The sequence below is a fragment of the Lampetra planeri genome, chromosome 2 (assembly GCF_965212315.1).
Source record: "Lampetra planeri chromosome 2, kcLamPlan1.2.h2, whole genome shotgun sequence".
NCBI lineage: Eukaryota > Metazoa > Chordata > Hyperoartia > Petromyzontiformes > Petromyzontidae > Lampetra > Lampetra planeri.
Genome location: NC_136108.1, coordinates 11,611,909 through 11,639,556, shown reverse-complemented (window position 1 = coordinate 11,639,556; position 27,648 = coordinate 11,611,909). Strand labels below are relative to the sequence as shown.

The window sequence follows — 27,648 nt, the reverse complement described above, 5'->3', positions numbered from 1 at the left end:
ATTATTCACAGATGTTTTCATTCAGTTACAGAAAAGTACGTTGCTTTGGAGTCCCAGGCCTTGATCCTGTAATGCTAAGGGGATGGCCGTGCCAGACGTGTGTAAACATAAAAAAAAAATACTTAGATAGGTGCTACTACAGAAGATACAGTGGCTGCAAGAGATAAATGTACGATTGTAAACATATTAACCTTATGGAAGTACCCCGGGGTACCATAGTACCCCGGCTCTCGCATAATGTCCGTGATGCAGTCATTTTTAGTTTGTTGATGGTCGGCGATGCGGTAATCGACTCATCTCGACGAGCTGTACACGATGCACCTCTACGGTGCGTACGAGCGTTCAGGGTTTCAGGGCAATCGCCCTCGCTGCGTTTCGACATCGCGGAGTAGTGTCATGCCGCCGCCACGAAGCCGTTCAGCAGGCGCCCCATCTAAGACCTCGCCACCACCAAGCGACGGAGCCGACCCCGCGTCCCCCTCACCTCACCTCACACGAACACACCCGCACGCATTCCCCCCCCCCCCCCATAGAGCTCCGTGGGGAGGTCACCTGGCCGACCGGTTTTTATCCGAGAAGCCCTTATCGGGATTAAACTTTCACGGTTTCCGGCGACCAGGGAATTGGACGACCTCCCCCGACGCTACTTTGCACCGCGGCGCTGCGACCGGCCTTAAGGTTGCAAGGTCGCAGCGAGGGGCCACTCGGCCACCGCGGGGGAAACGCATCTCACACACCCCACACACGCAAGTATCGACGGGGCAGGCAGAGGGAATAAGCATTGTGATGGAGGAGCATCATTAGAAAACACGCAGGCACCATTGTTAGGGGAGTTAAAGGATAAGGCTGTTAGTATGAGTAATCGGGAGAGCGGGGTCACGCGGGGAGCCGTGCACAAATTCCCACGGCGCACCTTTGTGACGGACGCCGCCGCATAAACTGCGATAATGGGGGGGGGCCTGCGTGAGAAAGGGATTGATTGGAATTTGCGCCGCGCAGGTTGAGCATTAATTAGCATATCAAAAGCGGATTGATTGGAATTTGCGCCGCGCAGGTTGAGCATTAAGTCGCATATCAAAAGCGCCCGGAACGGCGGTGCGCATGCGAGAGGGTCGCGAGCCTATTGTCCAGAGCCGCATTCCCTTTGAGGTAGGGAGGATAAATGGGGAGCGCAAAGGGGAAATCGCACTCTTGCTCCGAGAAGCCAACATCCAGGACTGCCCCAGCTCTGCCCTCCGGACGTCCGTGCGACGTGTCGAGGCAAGCAGCGAGGAAAACCCACGGAACGTCGAGTGCCTCAAACCGTGAGTAAGGAGGTAAAAGTGTTTCGTGAACGATAAATAGGGAATAGGTTCCGGGTTAGTAGAGTAGGCAGCCTCGTCGATTCATACTGACTCAACAACCAGTCCCACGTAGCAGACAATAAATCATTAATAGCTGATCGTGGCCTCGTGTGATCTCGTGTTATAAGTGTGAACGCGTGTGGTACTGTGTATGCGTAAGCTCGCGGCGTGCGTAATCGGCGTACCCCAGGTGCACGATCATAACGTGAGCGGCGAGCGCGGCGCAGAGCGGCGCAAGAGTGGGTATCGCGTGTGGAGCTGTATGTATGTGTGCGCGCACGTTCACGACGTGTATAATACAGGTGCGCGATCCTAGCGTGAGTGGTCAGGGTTGAGTGAGTGCCGCGCAGAGCTGTGTGTGGGTGTGCGCGTACGTAATTAACCATGCCTACTACGCGGACCCGCGGGGGAGGGGAATCCTGGAGCGACGGCTCTCACCCCATGGGTGAAGAACCCAGCAGCGGTTCGCCTAGCAGCGAGGGGGCGAGTAATGAGGTTAACCCGGCCGTTAGGGGTACCGAGGGAGGGATCTCGGGGGCTAGCGACCCTCACATATTGGTGTCAGAAACGGGACGATCCCCCGCGCCCCCAAGGGAGAGAGGCCCCCTAACCCAAGTTAAAGTAAAATGCACATTTACGGGCAAAGGAATTCCATCATGGAAATCGTTTGTCCGCAGCATCAGGGGGGCTAAAAAGGTTAATGGGTGGTCAGATGAGGAGGCGTTGCAGCAGTTAGAGCTACATTTAGATGGGCGGGCAGCTGACTTTGTGGAAGCTTTGCCCGCAAGCGCACAAACTCAGTGGGAAGAATTAATGTGCGAACTTGAACGACGCTTCGGCGCCTATGACGAGGAGGAGGCGCAGGCAGCATTAGAGGCACGCCGTCGCCGACCCGGCGAGGATTTGCGAGATTACGCTGAGGACGTGCGCACGCTGACCCAGCTCGCGTACCCGGAGTACGAGTCAAAAATAATTGAGGGCCTCGCCGCCGGGAAGGTCCAGCGATATTTGGCACAAACCCCGTGGTGGCAGCCAAATGTCGACGGTGCACGCCTCTCCTTTAACACCCTCGTCGAGCGCGAGCGCAAATGCGAGAAACTCTCGGGTGAGCGCGCGCAGCCTCGAGGGAGGGGACGAGAGTGCGCCGTGGCGAGCCTACTCTCCGACGAGGAGGAAGAGATCGCCATCGCAGTAAGGGGACGGGCAAGGGAGCCCCAGAGACCCAGCGAGACCACCCCAGGGTGGGTAGCCGGGTTACAGGCTGGCATAGGAGATATACGCGAGGAAGCGAATAAAAATATGACCAAGCTGCAGTCCTCCGTTGAGGCCATCCAGTCCGAGATGGGGGAGCTGCGCGCCACGGTGGGAGGGCTAACGGGAAGGGTAACCCAACTAGAGGTGGAGTCCAGGCAGCGACAAACTGGGAGAGGGAGCGGGCAGGGGGCCCACTACGGAGCCGCCACCCCTCCCCGGACGTGTTATGTTTGCGATCGGCGAGGGCATCTCAGGAGGGACTGTCCTCAGGTCGCCCGAGCTAGACAAGAGCTAAGGTCAAACACTAAGGCCCCCCTAGAGAGGGGACCACCGGGGGGTGAAATCGACGTAGCCCCGACACGAACAAGCTGTAGTGATAATGGCGAGCGAGTGATCTCCACACAGGTTCCAGCAACAACGCCCCCGGAAATGGTGACTCCTGGCGACTGGCTACGGGAGCTGGTGGCGGGGATCACGGGGGCCACGTCGCTGGTGGAAGGAGAGGTAAACGAAGTGCGTACCCGAATCCTGCTGGACACGGGGGCGGTGGCCTCGCTCGTGAGTGCAGCGCACTGCAGCGCGATCGGGGTCGACGTGCGTCACCTGCAGGCCCCGGACCGCGCGCTGCACACGGCGAGCGGAGCCGGAATGGGGTTGCTGGGGAGAGCAACCCTAGAGGTCCGCATAGGCAGTCAGGTGTGCACCCAGGAGTTCTACGTGTCGAGTGCGTTGTGTCACGAGTGTATCGCAGGTACCGACCTCTTAGAACGGCTAGGACTCAACGTGCAACCCCGCCAGCGATGCGCCACCATGGAGAGCAACGGCGAGCGGATACCGTTCTTGGGACGAGAACCGACGCGCCCCCGCTTCGCACCTGTGGCCGCTATCCTGGCGACGGCAGTCACCATCGGCCCGCTCACCGAGATGCTGGTGCCGGTGGCAACATCCCCCACCGACCCCACGCTCCGACCATCAGGAGAGGTAATGCTAACTCCTCACCCGGAGTTGGCAAAACGGTATGGGGTCGTGGGATCCGCCACGTTGGTAAACGCAGATGGGGACCGATTGTTTATGCGGATGTTTAACCCCCACAGTACCCCAGCGATACTGCGGCGGCGCACCCCGATAGCCACCGTACACCCCCTGCACGCACGCCACTCTAACGACTCGGTGTTCGCACTCTGGGCTGAGGACCCCGGTCGTTCTGAGGGTGACCAGGACCTGGCCTGGCGAGTCGGCCCGACTCCCCGAGCCGAGGTCATTCCCCTGCTCGACGCGTTACATGTACCATGGGCGGATTTACCTAAGGGAGAGGCCGATCGGCTGCGCGAGTTACTGCGGGAGTACCCCGACGTATTCAGTGAACACGACTCGGACGTGGGTCGGACCGATCTTGTTAAGCACCAAATTGACACCGGTGCAGCCCGACCCATCAAACTCCCTGCGTACCGAGTGGGCGCACCCGAACGCGCTCAAATCAAAGAGGCAGTTGGGGACATGCTTCGCGATAACATAATTCAGCCCTCGGCGAGCCCCTGGTCAGCCCCAGTGGTACTAGTGACGAAAAAGGATGGGTCAACCCGGTTCTGCGTCGATTACCGTAAACTAAATGCAGTCACGCTCGGCGATGCCTTCCCCATACCCCGCATCGACGACACCTTCGACAGCCTCGCTGGAGCGCGATATTTTTCCACCCTCGATCTCGCGTCCGGGTACTGGCAGGTGGAGATGGCGGAGGAGGATCGGCCGAAAACCGCATTCACCACCCCGATGGGGCTATTCGAGTTTCGAGTACTCCCGTTCGGACTCACCAATGCGCCCGCGACGTTCCAGCGGCTGATGGAGTTGGTGATGCGGGGCTTGCAATGGGAACAGTGCCTGATTTACTTGGACGATGTGATAGTGTTCAGTAGATCTTTGTCTGAGCATTGGTCCAGGCTTCGAGAGGTGTTCCAGCGACTGCGAGCGGCTCATCTCAAGCTCAAGCCACGTAAGTGTTACATCGCACAACGCGAGGTGGGGTACCTCGGGCATCGCGTCAGCGAGGCAGGTGTGCACACCGATCCGGAGAAGGTACGCGCCGTAGTGGAGTGGCCACGGCCAAGGAATCTGACGGAGATCAGATCATTTTTGGGGCTCGCCACCTATTATCGTCGATTTGTAAAGGGATTCAGCGAGATTGCACGCCCCCTCACCCAACTCACCTCCCCTAAGCACCCCTACCAGTGGACGGGGGCCTGCCAGACGGCCTTCATCACTCTCAAAGACCACCTGACCCACGCCCCCACCCTCGCTTTCCCCGATTTTACCACCGATTTTATTTTGGACACCGACGCCTGCAGCAGCGGGCTGGGCGCGGTGTTGTCACAGGTACAGGATGGGACGGAACGAGTCATCGCGTACGCCAGCCGGACCTTGAGTGGGGCCGAGCTTAACTATTGCGTGACCCGCCAAGAGTTGTACGCCGTGATTTTCGCATGTAAGCAGTTCCGGCCGTATTTGTACGGCAGGAAATGTCGCGTACGCACTGACCATTATGCTCTGCAGTTCCTTCTTACATTCAAGGAGCCGCGGGGGCAGATGGCCCGGTGGTTGGCGCAGTTGCAGGAGTACAACCTGCAAATCGAGTATCGGGCTGGCCGGACGCATGCAAACGCGGACGCCTTGTCGAGGCGACCCACGGTGGACGCCGAGACAAGGGCGGAGGAGGCCTGCCCGTGCTTCACGGGGGGACGCTGCCGGCAGGCAACGGACCCCCGAGCAGCCGCGGCCACTGACCCCCCCCCCAGCGAGAGAGAGTGCAGTGTGCGCCACAGAGGCCCTCACAGGTGGCACCGAGGATCCCGTCGACCGCACGGCAAGCGCGGGACCCGCGGCTCGGGACCCGATCGGACGGATCCAGGAGGACGTCGGCTGCGCCTTCCCGGGCCTGAACGACGAGCAGCTGAGACAGACCCAGCAGCGAGATCCCGATCTGGCGGCAGTGGAGGCGGCACTGCGGGAGGAAAAGAGCGCCCTACCAGGACCCTGGAGCGGTTTGTATGCCCGGTTGTGTGTGCAGAACGGAGTGGTACGGGAGTTAACCGAGGCCGGCCAGCCGGGGTGCATCTGTGTTCCTGCCCAGGTGCGACCCCAGCTGCTTCGGCTGGTGCATGACCACCCACTCGGGGGCCACGATGGGGAACGACGCACTCGAGAGACCCTGCGTCGCCAGTATCTCTGGCCCAAATTGGCACAAGACGTGGCGGCCTGGGTACAGGGCTGCCGCGCCTGTCAGCAGTGCGGGCCGAAACCGGCACGATACCAGGTACCCCTAAGGCCGTTCCGCGTCAGCCGCACGAATCAGCTGGTCGGGATTGACCTACAGGGGCCATTCCTGCGATCCCATCGAGGCAACCGATATATCCTAGTCGCAGTAGAGTATTTCACCCGCTACCCCGTGGCAGTGGCCATCCCTGATAAAACGGCCTTGGTGGTGGCCCGGGCATTCGTGGAACACTACGTACTTAAGCACGGGATCCCAGAACGAGTCCTCACCGACCAGGGTAGCGAGTTCGAGGCCGAGTTGTTCCAGGCACTGTGCCGAAAGTTCGGAATCCAGAAGGACCGAACCACAGCGTACCACCCCCAAGCGAACGGTATGGTGGAGCGCATGAATCAGACCCTAGCGGGGAAACTCAAACGTATGGTGGCCGCAAATCAACGGGATTGGGACGAACACCTCCCCTACGCCCTTTTCGCCTACGCCACCACCGTACACACGTCGACGGGACAAACCCCGTTTTTAATGATGTTCGGCCGTGAGTCTCGTTTACCCGCAGATCTGCTATTCGGCGTCCCTTCCCCCCAGCCGGAGGAGGGAAGCCGCCCCGTGGAACACCTGTTGGAGACCCTGCGAGAAGCCCGAGGCCGAGCATACCCGCAAGGGGAAGCCGCGCATCGGCGGCAGGAACAGGGCACCCGACCCCGCATGGAACCCCCCTTATTCCTGACAGGCGCTAAGGTGTGGCTACACACCCCTCGCGTCGGGGCCGGGCAGGTGGGGAAACTGACGACCTATTGGCGGGGACCCTGGACCGTGGTGCGACAGATCTCCCCCTGGACGGTACTAATTTATGGCGGGGAGAGGGATCGAGAGACGGTGGTCAACGTCCGCCGCTTAAAACCGTGGAAAGCGGCCCTGGCGAGAGAGAACCCCGTCACTCGAAGGCCCCGTAATCCCGGAGTACCCGCACCCCTCGTGTTGGGGGGCCTCGCACCCTACATGGGCCCCGCCGGGCCCCCGAGATGCCCCGACCCCGCCAGGGGACGGCGCGGACGACGGCCCCTAAACCCCTCCGCTTCTGAGTTTGTACCCCAGCCCGCAGGTACCGAGGTACAGGGAGAGCCGCTGGAGTGGAGGAGGAGGCCGCCGCAGGAGCTGCAGAGGACGGAGCCACCCACCCCGAGACCAGCCACGAGGGCCGGACGGACCCCCCGGACCCCGCAGCGTTTCCTCGTGGGCGCGGCTCAAGCAAGGTGCTCCAGTCAACCCGGGACAGAGACCAGCACCTCGGGGGGCTATGTCATGCCGCCGCCACGAAGCCGTTCAGCAGGCGCCCCATCTAAGACCTCGCCACCACCAAGCGACGGAGCCGACCCCGCGTCCCCCTCACCTCACCTCACACGAACACACCCGCACGCATTCCCCCCCCCCCCCATAGAGCTCCGTGGGGAGGTCACCTGGCCGACCGGTTTTTATCCGAGAAGCTCTTATCGGGATTAAACTTTCACGGTTTCCGGCGACCAGGGAATTGGACGACCTCCCCCGACGCTACTTTGCACCGCGGCGCTGCGACCGGCCTTAAGGTTGCAAGGTCGCAGCGAGGGGCCACTCGGCCACCGCGGGGGAAACGCATCTCACACACCCCACACACGCAAGTATCGACGGGGCAGGCAGAGGGAATAAGCATTGTGATGGAGGAGCATCATTAGAAAACACGCAGGCACCATTGTTAGGGGAGTTAAAGGATAAGGCTGTTAGTATGAGTAATCGGGAGAGCGGGGTCACGCGGGGAGCCGTGCACAAATTCCCACGGCGCACCTTTGTGACGGACGCCGCCGCATAAACTGCGATAATGGGGGGGGGCCTGCGTGAGAAAGGGATTGATTGGAATTTGCGCCGCGCAGGTTGAGCATTAATCAGCATATCAAAAGCGGATTGATTGGAATTTGCGCCGCGCAGGTTGAGCATTAAGTCGCATATCAAAAGCGCCCGGAACGGCGGTGCGCATGCGAGAGGGTCGCGAGCCTATTGTCCAGAGCCGCATTCCCTTTGAGGTAGGGAGGATAAATGGGGAGCGCAAAGGGGAAATCGCACTCTTGCTCCGAGAAGCCAACGTCCAGGACTGCCCCAGCTCTGCCCTCCGGACGTCCGTGCGACGTGTCGAGGCAAGCAGCGAGGAAAACCCACGGAACGTCGAGTGCCTCAAACCGTGAGTAAGGAGGTAAAAGTGTTTCGTGAACGATAAATAGGGAATAGGTTCTGGGTTAGTAGAGTAGGCAGCCTCGTCGATTCATACTGACTCAACAACCAGTCCCACGTAGCAGACAATAAATCATTAATAGCTGATCGTGGCCTCGTGTGATCTCGTGTTATAAGTGTGAACGCGTGTGGTACTGTGTATGCGTAAGCTCGCGGCGTGCGTAATCGGCGTACCCCAGGTGCGCGATCATAACGTGAGCGGCGAGCGCGGCGCAGAGCGGCGCAAGAGTGGGTATCGCGTGTGGAGCTGTATGTGTGTGTGCGCGCACGTTCACGACGTGTATAATACAGGTGCGCGATCCTAGCGTGAGTGGTCAGGGTTGAGTGAGTGCCGCGCAGAGCTGTGTGTGGGTGTGCGCGTACGTAATTAACCATGCCTACTACGCGGACCCGCGGGGGAGGGGAATCCTGGAGCGACGGCTCTCACCCCATGGGTGAAGAACCCAGCAGCGGTTCGCCTAGCAGCGAGGGGGCGAGTAATGAGGTTAACCCGGCCGTTAGGGGTACCGAGGGAGGGATCTCGGGGGCTAGCGACCCTCACAGTAGCACTGATGTCAGATTGATTGCTACCCCAGTCGCGGAGTGAAGTACACCCCTGGAAAAATAGTGTCCCAGAAATACAATATTTAATTGCCTCGGCCATTTCGTATTATTTGGTACCCCGGGGTTCCGCCATAAGGATCATATATTAAAAAAACGGAATGCAAGATACAGAGGATTTAAAACCTCAAAGCATTCAATTATATTGCAAGATGTCATAGAACCATGTGCAAAGGTGGGATCCAAATGTATGAAGGCCTGCATGGTTTGGTATTAAGATGGATAAATTACAGGCAAATCAATGGCAATCAAATAAACATTTTGATAAAATATCCTGTGCTTTAGGTAGTCCGTTGTAAGTTGCTTCTAGTATATCATATTATTAAATGAGACCAAATGAACATTGCTTTCCACTAAGAAAACTTTTTATTTTTAAACCATAATGCTTTACTTGTTACACTTATATGGCCAATAACAGAAGACTATTATGTCTAGACATAAGTGCAGCAGAGGTCATCGACTCATCATTGACCATAATCATATTTGGCTTAAGCCACAAAGCTAAAGTGTTCTTGTTGTTTGCTAAAACGTGGCCATAATTATACCTATTTTGTGAATGATGTGCTCTGCAAGGTTTGCAAGAGAAAGTTTCTAAAATGTTAAATTTGCACAAGTATATACACCGTTATATGTGAATATATTTAAAGATCACACAAAGTCCATCTGAGGCACTTATATGTGTGCATGAATTCTACTTGCATTAATATGCTTAGTTAATTATTTATAAAAATTATAACCAATAAATAACCCCCATAACTTAATCCAAACTGCAATAAATTAGTTATTTTGGTAGGCTTTTTGTCTGTCTGCTGTAAAAAATAAAGCTAGAATTTATTTTCGATAAATATTCATTTAAATTGCTTTCCAAAACACAATCATACGTAATCTCGCCTAGAATTACTGCCTCCACCTCAATGCAAACTGACACGACTCTTCAATTCATAGCCAGGAGAATTACATTGACTTACACAGCATGAGGTAGCCTTTCAATAGCTGAGTTATTAAATTTGCAACATCCAACAGTCTGGAGTATTTGGGCACCACATGGCTTGGTAATAAGTTAACATCGCTTGCTGCAAATTAGACTGCATGGACACGACCTTTTGAGAAGAGATCCTCATTAATGATCAATTGCAACTACTGCTTCATGAAACCATCCACACGTGTGTGACACAACCATATACTTAATTTTATTGATATGCTAATTTTTTCTCTAACCCCCCTCCCTCTCTCTGCCTCCGCCCCCCCCCCCTCTGTCTATTTAAGGCCACCCCACAGAGACGATCACCCCTCTCTGTTACCTGTGTTGCTCTCGCTATGTATCTTGGTAATATCTGTCTGCTAATATGTCTGTCTATAGTTTTCTGGTTAGATTTTATGTCGCTATTTCATTATACCTGATGATGATTGCTTGTGTTGCAATCGAAACGTCGTATTCTATTATTTAATTTAATTTATTATTTTATCTTTAGACGTGACTTAACCGAAAAAACCAAATAACAACCATATACTCCGAGCATAAAGGTAAAGCCATATAAATGCCACAACTGCCTTTCATTAGCTAATCCGGGATATTTATTGTTCCGATAAAACATTTTAAACATTTAGCGAGCCTTGAATAAGGCCCAGGACAGAATGGTTAGTATTTTTAGTGGTCCATAAGCAAATTGAAGATGTTAAATTAACAAGGATCATAAATGTAAAACAGGCCGTATGCATGGCACAGGGCTATTAGAAACGGATGTATGCTCATAAAAGGGTTTCCAGATGGAACCGCAGAAGTGGTTGTAAGCTTTTTTGGCAGGGCACCAACTACCAACGACATCGCGACTAATTTCAAGTGTGTGCCAACACAGTGTTTTAAAATCATATTTTACGGCCGTAATTTAGTTTGCTACATTAAACATTATAGATCAGAATACGCTTTGGCCTACAAATTATTTTATAATGAGAATATTAAAAGAGTAATTGTTCTTAATACACATTTCAGAATTAAAAAAAAATCTAAGACTTTGGAAGATTTACAAGACAAATATTAAACATTTGCGAACAATATAAACTAATACACAGTAGACCGTGACTTTGCTTTTACAAATGCTGGTTCTCATTAAAAGCCACTTAGAAATATTTCACAAGTTCAAAATAATATCCCCAGCAGAAGTCGGATAAGTACGCACTCTCAACACAAACACACGATAAACAGTTACCAATAATGTGATGTTTTAAACAGCTTTGGAAAAAATCTTGGTTCATGGGAGTATCCCTGAGAAAGGAAACTAAACAACAAAACCCAGGAGGAAATTTACTTGAAATGTTTTGACCCGAAGCAACCTGTATCCTGCAATAAGCCTGCAGTACAATCGCAAGAGAATTGGACCCCCCCCCCCCCCCCCCGGAAGAAACACTGCCAAGTAGTCGATGTTTTCACAGAAGGAGCTTCCATTGGACCAACATTAATTCTCATTCTTCAGTGTTGCAAAGGATTACTGGAGAAAAATGCCTTGCTGCAGCACATTCGTTGTCCGTAAACGTAAATTGAACTCCAATTTATTCCTAATATTAAGTACTGGTGCAGTAGCTGTAAATACTGTAATGGTATGATGATAATGATGGATACTTCATTACTCTTCCATGTGTCGTCATTTGCCAGGTCCATCATGCGAGAATCACTAACTTTATAATGTGCACCAATTCATTTTCTCCTGATGTAGACACCATAATGTAATTCTTATTTTGAAAAATTACCTTTTAGTCAAGAGGTTTTGGAGAAATCAAAATTTCCACAGGCTTCTCTTTATCAAGGAATATCTTTCAGGGATAAATAATCAGCCCTAAAAGAGGTTTGAGTGATGAGATCTCACCAAGCTTAGCTGATTCTTCCACTGTGCTCCTCATATTTATTTTGTGCACACTTCACATTTTCCGATGCTGAGGATGAGGCATCAAGAGGGAATTGATGACCAACTGGCCAGACAAAATTAGATTTTTTTTTTACTGGGTATGGAACCCATAACATTGTTTTCATCACTCTTTTAATAAATGTACCATCTGTCTGAAAAAAACCCTCTGAATTGCTGAAGATGCACAAATATACTAATCAGACTAACTGTATTTAAAAGGGCATTATACTCATATTCTTCAATGGACTTAACGATTAGTGTGGCGCTGCCGGATGAGAACTACTCCTTCGCTAATTTTTAATGCACGGAAGTTTTATTCGCTTCGTAAATTATGTTTACGTACACCTTCGTGTGCAAAGAGCTATAAAAAACTAAGGTCGTGTTCGAATGAATACTAATCATCGACAAACATTTCCAAAATGCCACCGTTTTTTATTGAAAATATATTTAATGCTCTTGGTTGTTATTTCTTAACCACATAAAATCAAGTCTCCTTTTCTCCAGGTATGTTTACAGTGATTGCTATTATGATCTATGCCACTATGCTTGTGACTCATTGTACTGCTTATAAATTAAATATTTCAAATCAATTGGTTACTAACCATGTGAGTAACAATTGATTGATGAAATTCAAACTGGGAAACACATTTAGTTTTTTGCCCACACAAGAATATTTTAATAGGTAATGTACGAATCTTTTATCCGTCATAAAAAGGGAATTTGAACATTTATTTCTGGAAAACTATAATATCCCTGCACAGTACTCACGTTCTGGCGATCGCCCGTGAGGTGAGCAAACTCCACCATCTCGTTGCCAAACTGGCTGAACACCTGAACAAATTCCTGAAAGCTGCCCACATTTTCCAAGCGCTCCAGGCTTGCCAGGACCTGTGAGATGCATAACACAGATACAGAGCAGAAAAATCAGTGCACCTTCTAATTATGATCTATGAACACAGCCAAAGCCACATGTAGGGCATGGCAAATAGCACGAGCCAAATTCCCATTAACATGGCATGGGCTTACGTCATTAGATGACCCTAGACAACACATTGCCTGAAATAATTCACAAGTGCAGTTACTTTTATCTGAGGATCATCAAACGATCCACTGTGATTTAATGGTGGGGAAAATGCTTGTCTGTAAGGTCCTAATGGCTCACACTCTATCATGCTCTTGATAGTGTCATGCAATTCCAACATTGTGCTTACTCGACTTGCAAAAATATCAATAAAGTGGCAGTACATTAGAGGTGGCTGTATACATAATAATAAAAGATAACTGACATTGCGTTTGACTTCTTAAATTCAGCGTGAGAGTAAACAGCGTAGAGACAAATAAAAGCAGCTCAGGAATTATCGCTGTGAGTGCGTTGCTCTGCTCTCTATGGGGGGCGCACCTTGCTCCTGGAAGTGACGATTTGTTTGATGACAACGCGATCGGCAAGGACGAGGACTCTGGTGACCGAGGAGAGCAGCAGGCGAGCGGAGCGCGCCAGGACGCCACGCTCGGACAGAAGCGGGACAGACAATGGCGTTGCAGAGCCAGGCGCCCGGGGGGATTCCAAGTCAGGGCCGTCCGTAGCGCAGGCCTCTGTCAGTCGGTTTATAGCTTCCCCTGCACATGGTACCAATACGTGCAACTCAATACAGATTTAGCCTTGAGAGACGTGTAATGGCATGGTGTGTTGCGTGATGCAGCAGTGTGGTGTGATGTCGTGCTGTGGAGTGATATGGTGGGATGGAATGTCATAGCTGGGTGATGTTCAATTGGCATCAGTTCAGTTTTAACGGGGAGAAGTAATACATCAGCCCGTGTGTCTGGGTTACAGGACAGAACAATCTGGAAAATGCAGTACCTGCTATTGGCACCTCTCAAACAATGGGATTGACCATCCAGGGATAAATGATTGACCTGACCCACTCAACACTTTGCACATATACTACTGCTGGGTTCTCATAAAGAAGTAGACATTTTTAATATAAATGCATGCAAATAAGTTGAGTGAGTTACCATTCTTTAAAAAATGTATGTTATTCTCCAACTGCACTACTGGTGTCACGTGCTGTAATTTACACATTGTTTTTGCAGCAGTGTCCTGATTTTCTCTGTTTAGTTGAAATCTGTCACATGCAGCCTCTTTAAACTTAAAACTCATTCACTGCACCTTAAATACTTTTCTTGAACGTAAACACATTTATCCTGTTCATTAGTAGGGATATGTATTTTGCATATATCGATTTTTCAAGCATTTTTTTTATTGAATAACTAGCGCGTAATGAAACTAAATAGTGTATTGGAAACTCCACAATGGCGATAGTAGTTAGTCTGTATCCTCAGCTCGCATGAGGATACGCGATGGATTATTGCATCGCAAGACCATAAGAGAAGGTGGCGGCTTGGGGGAGGCCTTCATGAAGCAGTGAATAAATCATGGCTGATGATATAAATGATGATTAAGCACATTATTGTATGTTACACAATATACAATACTGTATATTGATATTAAAATTCTTAAAAAAGTGGGAACATGTACTGCGTTGTCGTATATTATAACGGTAAGATTTACGTATTAAACCGTTCAGATTTAGTCGTAACATACTGCATTGGGACACATATTTTGTGATAACGATGATTAGACTGATGAGACAGATGGGTCCGGCTGCGTTAAACGCCCCGTGTCCCCGGGGCAGCGACGCAGGCTGGGGGTGGGGGGAGCGGGTGGTGGGATGGAGCTGCGCGCACCTGCGGCTCGGGCCTCCCGGCACGCCAGGCTCATCTCCGGCCGCAGCTCGGGGTTCTCTTCGGCGATGGCCTCGCCAATCGCCACGAACCGCTCCACGGCCACGGAGAGTGACTGGCCCACGCGCCGCACCGCCCGCACGGACCGCTCCGACTTGTGCCACTTTTCCTTGTGGCTCACGAGCGTCGTGATCTGCATGGTGGCGGCGGTGGTGGGGAATGGCACAGACACAAATTACCAGTCACAGATTGCAGCCAACATGTCAACGATGGCCCCATTAAAGATTGTAATTGACAGGTGTGAGTTAATACATTTCTCGAATTGAGCAAGGTTGTGAGAAAATATTCACGTGCGTACTCTGTACAGGACGATCCGTTCATAGATTCCCCACTGCATAATGATGTAATGACCCTTTTACTTTCTTCTCGACAGGTGATTGAATGATGTGAAAGTGATGGCTCCACATCTCATAGAGGTGAGCGATAAAAGATTTATTAAGTGTATTGAGGTTGGCAGGAAACATGTGGAGGCTTTGAAATAAAATGCAGTTTTTTTTATTAATTCCTCCAAATTATTTTAGTGGAGTACCTATAAATATATGAGCCTATATATCTATATATATATCACAGTTGCTGACCAAAAACTACAAGTGGCCAGAAACAAACAGCACTATTAAAGTTGTAATAGACAAGCATGAATATGTCATCATCCTGGGTTGAACAAGGTTATAAGAAATTGAGAAAATGAGACGATGGGACACGGCGTGGATGAGACGGAACATTCTGGTAGATTGAGTCAACATGGGAGTAGAATCCCAATAATTGAAGTTCAAGGGAACAGTAACCATGGTAGAAGCAATTTTTGAATGATAAGGAGGTGAATGAACGCCTGTGGGCGAACTGCTGCTGTGAATCGGTGAGTGCTGGAGCATCAATCAACGCGACTGCTTCATGTTGAATTATCCACCCCAGATACAGTCCGGCATTCTACAGATTACCGTTCCTCGCGTTATTGATCAAAAGGAAATATCTTCACGATTAATTATAGCGTTGGTGAAAATGTAGCCTGAAACACCAGCAAGGAACATAGCCAGGATTATTTTTATAGAGTGGATGCCTCAATGTAGTCTTCCCAGGTTTCATGCGTTTATCAAAATCACCCACAATGGGCCTCATCCTAGAAGCTAAGCCGTTTGAGCCTGGATAACTCTTGGATGGTCGACCACCATTCATAAATAAATAAAACTTAACACATTCGTCAAGAACATTGAGAATTTTTTTGGCGTCTGCTTTTGCACCACTGCCAATGCAACAGCATCAGCAAATAATTCGTACAGCGGGTGGTTTGTCAGTTGCTATATTGTCAACAGTGGGCAGTGCAGACATATTCATTGTACTGTACTGTGCTCCTGGCCTTTACCAACTCAACGTGGTGAAGTATGGTCAAATAACCCTCTCGCAAACCCGAACAGTGAGGGGAGGAGTGACAAAAGGGGCCCACACATCCACTTTCCCGCACCACCGATTAGCACGGTTGTCTACGTACGGTGCGAAATAACTTCAACATACATCCACTTAGTATCATTACCGCTCAATGTGCAAACGGCGCGATGCCATTCACTATGAAGTTATGTAATGTGAATCCCCAAAGCTTCCGCACTTTTCTCTTTATCTTACAATATTCAAAGTTTGCTTCTTTGCACATGCATTGTATAAGTTTGCTGATTTTAAAACATTTTCTGTTCAAGTGGTTTCATGCTATTCTAGTTGATAAAAATCACGTAAATCCGAACACAACTAAAATTACGTGGCACAGACTGTTAAAACAAAATGAACAAACAAGCGACTGCAGTATTCTCTAGAGTTCACAGGGAAATGAACAACTTTAAAAGAAAAATACTGTTGCCCAAACCAAACATTCTGACCAACGGCGTGTGTCGTCAATTTTAGCAAAACAACTATCCCAGCATCATTCCCCGTCAATGATGTATTGGCAATTCCAAAAGCAATTTCCATGTACACCTATCAGTTTGAATAATGTCGTGTTTTTAATTTGCTTATCACCAGTGCCAAAGCAGTTTAAAAGTGTTCTATGCGTCAGAAGCTATGATTAATGAGCCACAAAAAGCACAACATCAGGGATAAAGTATCCAACAGTCTCTTAAAGTAAAGGCATTATTTAATTTTTTTACTCACAATACAGTTATTTTATTTTTCAAAAACAATCCTCTAAAGGTTATTGTTTTGAGAGCTCAGATGATTGGCGAAGAAATAAGGAATACTTTGAACCTCAATGCATTCTAATAAACATAAAGGCTTACATAAAGCATTCTACCAAAGTCTTATTCAACATCAACTAACAAGAACAGCTGTCGCCACTCGCCGTAACACCATCACGCTTGTCAGACTAAAACATGTAAATTTCAAGAGCCAATGTCCTAAACAGCTGCCCCCGGTAATATACGCGAGTCCAACTTCACATATGCATGAGATGCGTTATTACATCCATAAGCAGACATCAGATATTCCGGTGTACTTTTTGAAAGATAATTCCATTTACCACTCAAATTGCCTATTTAAGTACTATATAATAATCCCTGGTAAAAAAAAAATATAATGCTATGAAGGAATCCAGTTGGATACACCCACAAACATTCATGTTCTTTTAATGCCTGACCCTCAAAACTAAATTAAGCTATAAATATACTTAACCTTAAATCTAAAATATCTTGAAATCAAAATATTCTCCAAGATACATTGAAGGTGGAATTGTAACAACTTTGTAAAGGATGCATGCACAGTTAGCATGCAGTATAAAAGTGCTCAGAACATAAAAACTGCTTTATGCCTGTCTACTGAGATCAAAGTAAAACTGGCAAAATATTCCGCTGTGACTTATATAAGTGGTTGATGTAAGCCTGCACTTGCAAATCTGCAGTAAAAGGAACACATAAATGAACAATCAGATTTATCCTCACCATCCTTGTCGGCAGTACTCTATGCAATGCAGCCTGGGCAAAAAAAAAGAGCAAGGCATTGTGGTCCTTATACAATAAATATGCTGAAGTTATTTTAAATTACACACATCACGAGTTTATATATTTTGTCAGAACATATCACGTGATATATATCATAAGCACAAATGTATATTAAAGTTTTTACTAGGTTAGGGATGGAGTGATGGATTAATGGATCGTCAGGTAATATTATTTATCAAGGTCCCGATACACGCATCGTGTCACGTGTGTAGGAATTGATTTGTTTAAATGTTTAAATGTGTAAATGTTGTAAATGTTGTATATGTTGTATATGTTGTATATGTTGTAAGTAATTTGCTTCGCGTGACATTTGCAGTCACGAGTGTCACCACTGTTCACCAGAGGTCGCAATCGGGTACCCGATACCCGTACCCTACCCGATACCCTGCTACCCGTACCCGGCCAGGTACGGGTACGGGTACCAGTTTGCGACCCTGGTGCGGCCGGGTACGGGTACGGGTAGGCCGTGAGTCACTGGTGAGTTACCGTTTGTCACTCATTTCGGATAGGGTACGGGTAGGGAACGGGTACCCGTACCCGGCCGGGTACGGGTAGGGTACCCATTTGCGACCCTGGTGCGGCCGGGTACGGGTAAGGAATCAAAACCCGTTTGCGACCTCTGCTGTTCACTGCAATGTAAAAAAAAAATAAACGATTCTTAAATTGAATCGCAACCTTTAATCACAGTGACTCATTGACTCGCTGCGGGGAGTGAATCATTCCACCCATGATTATCATCAATGACAAGCCCATTAAACTATATATTACAAAAAAAACTACAAAACTGAGCGTAATCTTTGAGGTATTGCGCTTATTGAAAGTTTTACTAATTCATTAATTGCCCTCAAGAGGCTCAAGTTAGAATGTTGGACAAGAGATGCCAATCGAAACGAGTAAAATGTATTGCACGAATACGACTTCGTGTAGCCACGTGCTACCTGCAGCCCTGATCTTAGGTGCGAGTCGGTTGAAAATTCCCGAATATTTCCGTCGCCTTTGTGACAATCCCCTTGCCACAGCTGCTTTATAGCGACCAATGCACAGGGGCGATCAGGAGAGTCGCTTCGCTTGCATTTGTTTAAACCTTCGCGTCTCCTTCCAAAATGCCAAGGCAAATTCCCGAACTGGAACCTTTTGTTCCAGCTCAGCTTCTCATTTAGTTCCTGAGTGTGACCTCCGTCCCAATGGTACAGGCGTTTCAGCTTATGTTGCTGTACCCCGGTGTGGGACTGGGAGAACAAAGCAGTGTTGTTACCTTGGGCAGGAGCAGGCTGCAAGACCTTTAAAATGCAGCAACGTGTTTTGCTGTGTTGTGGTTTTCTGGTCAGGTCAAACGCAGCAGTTTAACGTTTGCGCCTATAGGCGCAAGTGACTCGTCTGCCATAACGAGTCTCGGCTCTGAGCCACACTTGAGAAGATGCAAAAAGACAATGGTCAGCTCTTAACACACTTCCCAGCTGTCCCATAATGAAGGTCTGCTACACCTAATGAGGCCTGGATACCAGTGGCGGGCCATGTATTTTACACCCAGGCCTTCAGTGCTATCCTCCCGCAATTAAACCGCCTTCGAATCACCTCACCAATGACACTAGGGCTATAGGCTATTGCCAGTCGACATAAGCACCCCATATTCACAGTGACAGTAACCTTTATCGAGTGGAATAAAGTTATTTAACACGAGGCTCAACACCTATGAGAGTTACAATACACTAATTGCAGAGACATTAATACATGGTGACTGAAACCATCAAGGATGTACCACTATTACGCAGTATGACAGGATGCTGCATCACAAAGATATATCGCATAGCCCAAATCAATTTCATTACCAAAGAAACAAGAACAAACTCACAACAACCAGTCACTCATACGACCACCAAGCAAGCAAAAATGCCATAAAACACAAATAACACAATCAGGATTCAACAGGCTTCCCCACAGAAAATAAAAAAACTAAAAATCTAAAGCACTACATCTACAAATCTAAATGCCACGAAAAAAAGTTTAAATAAATGATAGATGATGCTACGTTACATGCTAGCTAGTTTTACTTCAGTTAGCTAACTGGCCCTCTGATAACGCCACACGAAAAATGCTAACGCAGGCGGCTAGGCCAGCTAGAAGGCTCCAGCGTGTCAAAGAATACACCCAACATGGCAAACTCGAAATCTGATTGGTTAAAGAATATGACAATCAACAACATCGTTCCCACTTGCTCCAACAGCAGAGGGGATTCACTCGACATTCTGAAGGCCTCAGGGTCGATTTTTCACCTGGAGAGGCAGAAACAGCACAGGTGGAAAATCTGATAGGATAAAAGTTATAATTTATTAGCTGCACTGGAAGCAGCGCAACTGAAGGAGAGAGTAGCAGTGAAATGACGTTAATAGACTGATGGGAACGAACTTAGTAAAATACATATAGCATTAATGGATATATATTAAATTATACAAATATTATTTTCTTATTCTGACAATCTCTAGGCCAGCAGAGAAGGCCTTGCTGGCCCTGACGACCGGCCTCTGCGAGATACTGCATGAAGCAATATAATATAAACAAATAATAATTTTGAAATATTATGCTACATAAGGTATGGGGGTGGATCAGTGGTGCAGTAGTTAGTGCACTGCGCTATGAACCCAAGCCACCTGAGTTTGATTCAAGTCCAGAGTTGGCAAGTGATATCTGAACCGGTACTGCACCACTCCTTCACCAATCCACGCTGACCAGCCTAGTGAAGTATGGTCAAACAACACCCATTATCTTCTTGGTTCTTTCGGTAAAGTCAAAGAACCAAGAAGATGAATCCCTGCAGTCACGAAAGCTTTAAATCGAAACACCCATTATCTAAATGGTGTACAGATACCTTCATTCAGAAGTGGATTAACAAGGGCTGTAAATTATTATAAGGTGCTTTACGTTATTGTAAGAAGAAAATAACACATTTAATATCACAGGCCTCCATCAGGGCATTGTACTGAACTTAGGTTCTGTTCAAATATGGACCGCTCTAGTGTGTAGTCTTTTTAAATTGGCTTCATGTTTAATAACCATTACAAAAAAAACCTACGTGAAAAAAAACTTTAATCTATCTTTAATGTCAAAACCGGCATTTGTTTCAAAAATAGAGTACTCAGGCATTTGTGCTAAAGGGTTTGTTAAGTGTTGAAAATCCAATTTCCTTGAGCATATAAATCTGAGGCTGTACACAGCGGAGGCAACATTCAATTTATTTACAGCAGCAAACAGACCACAAATCTACATGTTGTGGTAAGAGCATGCAGCCATGGTTAGTTTTGGCTGCAAAGCTGCCTCGCAGTAAAACGCAAGATGGTTAGGTTATCGAGCATAGCTGATCATGTCTTCTGGTCTGTAAAATTGACCTGGTGTATTGGATATAGCGGCCATTCCATTCATCCCACGTCTGCTTTGTTGCTGTACTCATAATGCTAGCGTACATTCGTTTCACAACTGACATTCTAAATAATTTACAGGATTGAAAATATGAATGCTAAATAATAATTATTAAAAATTACATTATTGCAGAACATACACAGGTTAATGGATTATCCATGGTTGATTATTTATGTTGGGTTTATAGCCATTTATCAATCCATTGACATATGCAGACCTCCCGATGCTGTATCGGTCGGTCATGGGGGCTGCTTACTGACCATATTTCACCATGCTGGTCAATGCAGGTGGAAGGAGGAACCCAGGACAGGTTCAGATACAATGTGCCAATGGTGCTAGGTTATGGCTGGGAATCGAACACAGGTTGCTGGGTTCATTGTGATGTGTGCTACCCACTGCACAACCACCGTCCATTGCCACACATGTAATCATGTGCGTATATATATACAGTATTGTAATTTTTAATGTACAAATTGCTACTGTAAAATTTATTGTGGAATATAAACATACAAGCCTCATATGAGTAACTATTTAAAACCAAGCATAGGAAGCAAATTATTAGAAACAAGTAATCTCTGCGTTGGGGTTAACGATCTTGAAGGTTCCACAGTTCCAGTAATCCTGGCGCAGTCCTCTGAGCTTGTTTGTGACTATGAGCAACGTTGAACACACACGGATCAGCTCACGCTGGTTTACTGTGGGTGATCTTCACGTTGAAACTGGTCCAGAGTGTGCATGTGCAAGCAAAAATAACAAAAATAAACACACACATATTCATCAATAACATGTGACGTTCGAGATAACGGTCCTTCACAGCACATACAAGCCAGAAGTAGATTACGACTATCATTATTGATAAGTGTACACTCCTGATTATCCTGGGTGATGGGGAGGAGGGATGGCCCAAATAAAACAATTACTGTTGGCTAAAAGTTGTACTTATTGAATACCGATATAGAAGTGTTGTCTCTTTTAATTATTTAAAAATATATAGTGATGGGTTTTCCACGGAGGCACTGTCTCTGACCTCCTGTAATCAAACCTGCGCGTAGAACAAAAACATTCAAAAGCATGGTTAATCTGCAACCTGGAGGATCTGTCCACAGTTAATCGAGACTTAACTGTACGTAGAGATTCGGAACATTGTCATGGCTGACCATGTACAAGTACCCTTTTTACTCGATCTACGCTTCACCGGACCGGTCTTTATTTATCTCTGGGGCTTCTTTGGACCGTGCATGGTTTTAAAAGCCTCTGCGGCCTATTAATCACAAGATTACTGGAGACGTGCATTTAATGCAAGCAGAAAGAACAATACCCGACAGGGTTGGGTGTTTTTTTCCAGCGGTGGAATTTTTATTAACCCGTGCAGATTACAATATATTTTCCATGTAACTGTAAGACTACCGCAGACAAATTGCTGATATTCCTCATTTAAATTCAAAGTACAACGTAAACAGGTGCCACTGCATAACCCAGGGAGAATGCTAATTTTCGCTGGCAATAGGTCAGGTTACACATTAACTTAGGTAAACATTGCCACTAAAATAATTCCAATGAGTAAATGGTATACCGGCATGTAACAGACAACCCGAGCAAATTTCCCATGGCTTTATTTGGGTTACCAACACGATTGTAGGCTTTGCATTTGTACATTACAGAACCCTTTACAAGTAGAGAACAATTTGCAATTACTGTACTGAAATAGCGTGCTGTATTTTATTGCCACACATTAAAACGCCCATATATTTAACCAGTGAAAATGTTAACACGATACATGAATTTGTCCTGTGGTCCATAGCGGGAGGACAAAATAGATTCAGTATTTCTAAAAATGCCAGTATTGCTACAATCGTGATCAGGCCATGCTCAATGTACTGCTGGATGAAGGGCTCCACAATCCACCAACCAACCACCTCGAACGACGCTGAAATGTAATAATTGGAGCACCTGCACCACGTGATTTAATTTTAACGCTCCATCCTCCTCGGTGAACGTCCTCTCAAGACGCCGATGTCACGCACCTGCCGTATGTTCTCGAATCGACGTGCAAATTGGTATGCACCACACCAATCACAGTGCAGTATTTCATTTATAACTGTGATTTAAACGGCAGTGCATGCTCGTCGACGCAGAAGTCAATGGCCAAGTTAAATGTCCTTTTGTTCTTTATTCGTTGATAAGGGCAAGAAATGCCGGCCGGTGGTGGATGTTGAACTTCTTTTGCACAGTACGTAGCCAACCGTGCTAATCGGAGGTGCGGGGGTAGAACAGCAAACTAGACTCCAAAAAAACAGTTCTAAAGAAAATCGTTTTCAATCGAGAAAATGGGTTTTAATCTATGTGGCAGGCAGTGGAGTGTGCCAGTGCTCCAGGAATTTCTAATTTCCGTCCAAAAAACTAATCACAGCTCGCCAGCCACAGCTCTATGTACGTTGAACTTCTTTCGCACCGTGCGTAGGCAACCGTGCTAAGGAATCGGGAGGCGTTTAATGATTACCTCGTGCTCCCCACCACCGGCATATATACAGCATGGGCGTTGGTCAACTATAACCGCAAACTGCACAAACACACCGTGTCATCGTTGGAAACAACATTCTTAATGAATGCAATAAGGGGCCGTCAATAAATGACATAACGCGATATTTGACGATTTTTGACGCCCCCCCCCCCACTCGTCACACGGCGTCACAAAGAGTCAGACCCCCCCCCCACCCTAAAATATGACGTCACAAAGCTCTGCCCCCCCCCCCCCAAATAAAACATGCTTCAAATCGCTTTAAACTTTTGTCATGGTAGTGCGTATTTAATGTGGCGCTGCACTCTTATGTTGTAGGAGAAAACATTTATTAAAAAGTATATTTAATTAAGTAGAACGTGTTGTCTATATTTATTTAATGTTGTGCATTTTGATGTGACGTCACATTTCTCAACCGCCCCCCCTCGTCACACATCGTCACAAATGTCTGACCCCCCCCCACCCCCCAGGTGCGTGACGTCATTTATGGACGGCCCCTAATAACATCCCACGCTAGCCCGGACGCTCGTCCCTAACGCTGCCAATGCGTGTTCCATTATTACACACACACAAGAAAAATCAAAGATCCCCCGTGTAGCCTTAACAGACTGTTGGGGCAAGTGATGTTTGCGACACAGCCACAACAAAGACAAAGATCCCCCGTGTAGCCTTAACAGACTGTTGGGGCAAGTGCTGTTTGCGACACAGCCACAACAAAGACAAAGATCCCCCGTGTAGCCTTAACAGACTGTTGGGGCAAGTGCTGTTAGCGACACAGCCACAACAAAGACAAAGATCCCCCGTGTAGCCTCAACAGACTGTTGGGGCAAGTGCTGTTTGCGACACAGCCACAACAAAGACAAAGATCCCCGTGTAGCCTTAACAGACTGTTGGGGCAAGTGCTGTTTGCGACACAGACACAACAAAGACAAAGATCCCCCGTGTAGCCTTAACAGACTGTTGGGGCAAGTGCTGTTAGCGAGCACCAATGAAGACCGGCACCGCACACAAGAGGGGGTGGGTGGCCAGCACCACGCACGGCCGCATTTGTATATCTCTAGTGGCGATATTTAAGCAGCACCCGTTAAGAGTTTTTGTTGCGTAAAATCGTAAGAATCCATTCGAGATGTGTCCCCACGTAATGTTACACACACCCGACCGATATCCCGTTCAGAAAGTGTATTTGGAAGGGTGAAAGTCGAGTCGTGTTGTACACACGTTTCGGCCACGACAATTGGCACCACGTTGCAAAGTAACGTTTGTCAATAACACTGCCTTAAAATGTACAAATAAATTACACGCGATATGTTGGGCAATGACGCTTCTTCGTAGCAGAGAGACAGAGGCCAAAAACGCCGAGTTAATAATACAGTACTGTATTTGAAATAGTTATCTCTGCAATGAAGATGTGCCTTTGCCCAAAACCTTTCCTATTTGTTTTTCATTTTAAGCCAGTGCTGTTGACGCATGTATTGAGTTTGTGTTATTTGTGTTTGTGCATCACTGCCAAAGCAGTATTGCTAAAATTTTGTCTAAATTTACAAGGTAGCGACTTTCAGATCCGTACGGGGGTGGGGGGGGGCTGGTTACTTAGATAGGAATGCATGGACGATCTTTTGCCCACAGCACATCCACAAATTCCCCACCCCCAAAGCAACCACTCTGCCACCCCCCTCCAGTTTAGCTCCTCCGTTCACGGCACTGCAGGAATGTCAATACTGACACGGCTGACAGACAGGCCTTCATTTTCGTTGTACTAAGTAACAGATGGCTTCATCAGTGGGGGGGGGGAGTTAGATGGGGTGGTGCATTCAGTAGCTCGGCCTCGGCAATGTCAGGACAAAGGAGAGAAAATGAAAGGTGACACATTGACTGTGTTCGGTGCAGTGAGGGAGAGCAATATGTGCTGTTTGTTGACGAAGCTATAAACCCAGGTGTTTGGTATTCACCGAACATTTTACGGATATTAGGCGCGTCAGTTTAATGATGATAATAAAATGTGAGAACCCCAAAGAATGACTCAAGCCAAGTGTAAAGTTCGTGATTATGTTTTTTTTCTCACCACGATTGCAAGCCCAACAAATGAAACACACATTCGTCTTTTCCTAACTTAAACAAGCTATGATTAAAATTTTACATTTAATGGCTTAAAAAAAATCCTCAATGATTCTGCCTCGGGCCAAAGAGGTCGTGTCAGTCAGTAAATTAGTTGTAAAACCAAGGTATTATTCCCATATTGCTCCCTCTCTCCATGAGGGCTTATAAAAAAAATGCTTTAAATAAGGTATCAGCAGCTTATTAATATAATTCAAATACACTGAATATACACATATATTTATTGTATGCAAATATAGCAGATAAAATTTGTCAAAGAGTAATCATTCCATGGAGAAAAAATGCTAAGATGGTATAGAAGCAATAGAAGTATTACTATTAATTGGAACTCTGGGTATGGAAAAGTGGGAAAAGGGCCAGTCTCTAAACATGCTTTAACAACCCTCCCACATATATATACAATGAAAGGTCAGAATACACATTTGGGAGTATTTGACAGAAAAAAGTACACAGATTTATTCAGAGAAATTTGTTTCATCCTTGACATGGTGGCCTATGCAGCACAAAGGCCAATTCTATGCATTACAGGCCCTCAAGAGGTCCAATCACTCGGCACAACCCTCCAAGCGAAGACGTGTTGCTTTTTGAAAACGCAACACTGACACTTTGGGATTGAGGTGCAAGTGTGAACAGCAAATTACATTTCCCGAATGATCATATTATGCATACCACTTAGCTGCCACATTTTGATTATTAAATTGTTTTTGTTAGCACAACACTGAGCAACATTTTGGATTGTCTACTAACACGGAAAACTCCTGACTGACACATGTAACCAACATAAGTGATAAGTACATTTTCTCGGTTGGAATTGGACAATACAAAACCCGACAGGGAGCGATTGCTGTTACAAACAGCCTCGACTCTTCTTCAATCTCAGTGGTAGATAAGATACTTTGTTGCAATTTTACTGACATGGTAGCAGGTCAATTGCTTCAGTTGTCTTGATGATAGCAAGGCCCGTGAGATATGTGACTATTATATAGCTCCACTATCAGCTTGAAGTAAAGACACTGAATCGGAGCATTCCGATTCAGTATTTTATTCTGAAAGAATAAAATATAAATATTGAAAGTAATATAAACAGTTAATTTAAAAAAAAAGTAGGGCCTAAGTCAATGCACTGCTGGATAAAGACGTCCCTGCACTCTGTTGGATCATCCAACAGAGTTGGATGAGCTGATAGAGTGTGTCAGTGACAAAATAATTGAGGTAATGGTGGCAGAAATCAAGGACTGCAAATATTATTCAATTATTTTAGACTGTACACCTGATGTTAGTCACCATGAACAAATGTCTGTTGTGGTGCGCACAGTCACTCTGGGCAAAACACCAGAAATAAAAGAGCACTTTTTAGGATTTCTGATAGCTCCAGAATCCACTGGCCTGGGTTTGTCCAATCTAATCCTTAACAGGCTTGAGGAATTGAACATCCCTTTTCAGGATTGTCGGGGGCAGTCCTATGACAATGGGGCTAATATGAAGGGAAAAAACAAAGGTGTGCAGGCTAGGCTATTAGTTAAGAATCCAAGAGCTTTTTATGTGCCTTGCAGTTCTCATACACTAAATCTGACCGTTTCAGATGCGGCTAAAGCATCAACGGATGCTTCTTGTTTTTTTGGAAATGTGGAGAAGCTGTACAATTTGTTCGCTGGGTCCACTCAAAGGTGGGCCATCTTACGGAAGTTTGTTGACATCACCCTCAAGTCCTGGAGTGAGACACGCTGGGAAAGCCGGATAAAAAGTATTGAAGCTTTGCGCTACCAGTCAGAGAAGGTGAGGGAAGCCCTGCTAGAACTGAGAAGTAAAGCGACTGACCCTGTAGTGGCTGTTGAAGCCAACTCCCTTGCGGAAGAGATAGGTTCATTTAGGTTTCAGATTTGTTGTGTTGTCTGGTGTGACATTTTGTCTAAAATTAACATCACGAGCAAGCTTCTACAGTCAACCAACATGCAGCTTGATGTAGCGGTTAACCTTGTAAAAAAGAACAAAGGCGAACTTATCAGTTACCGAAAAACAGGCTTCTGTGATGCACAGACATCTGCTAAAGAAATTTGTGAGCGGATGAACACAGAAGCAGTGCTGAAAGAGAAGCGATTGCGTTCTACAAAAAGGCACTTTGCCTATGAGGCTGCAGATGAGCCGATAGTGGACGCTATGAAGAGGCTGGAAGTGTCATTTTTTAATGCTGTAGTGGACC

At 47.2% G+C, this 27,648-nt stretch overlaps 1 protein-coding gene across 2 annotated transcripts in view; it reads right to left on the bottom strand.

Annotated features, from left to right (window-relative positions):
- The window catches only part of CTNNAL1 (catenin alpha like 1), a 109,020-nt gene that overhangs the window by 54,642 nt on the left and 26,730 nt on the right, over positions 1–27,648 (bottom strand). For both annotated transcript variants that reach the window (XM_078607086.1, XM_078607095.1), the window contains exons 3-5: positions 14,367–14,556; positions 13,021–13,238; positions 12,390–12,509 (exon numbers count right to left, since the gene is read on the bottom strand). In XM_078607086.1, the coding sequence (XP_078463212.1) occupies positions 12,390–12,509; positions 13,021–13,238; positions 14,367–14,556 (528 nt within the window). The remainder of the gene's footprint in view (positions 1–12,389; positions 12,510–13,020; positions 13,239–14,366; positions 14,557–27,648) is intronic.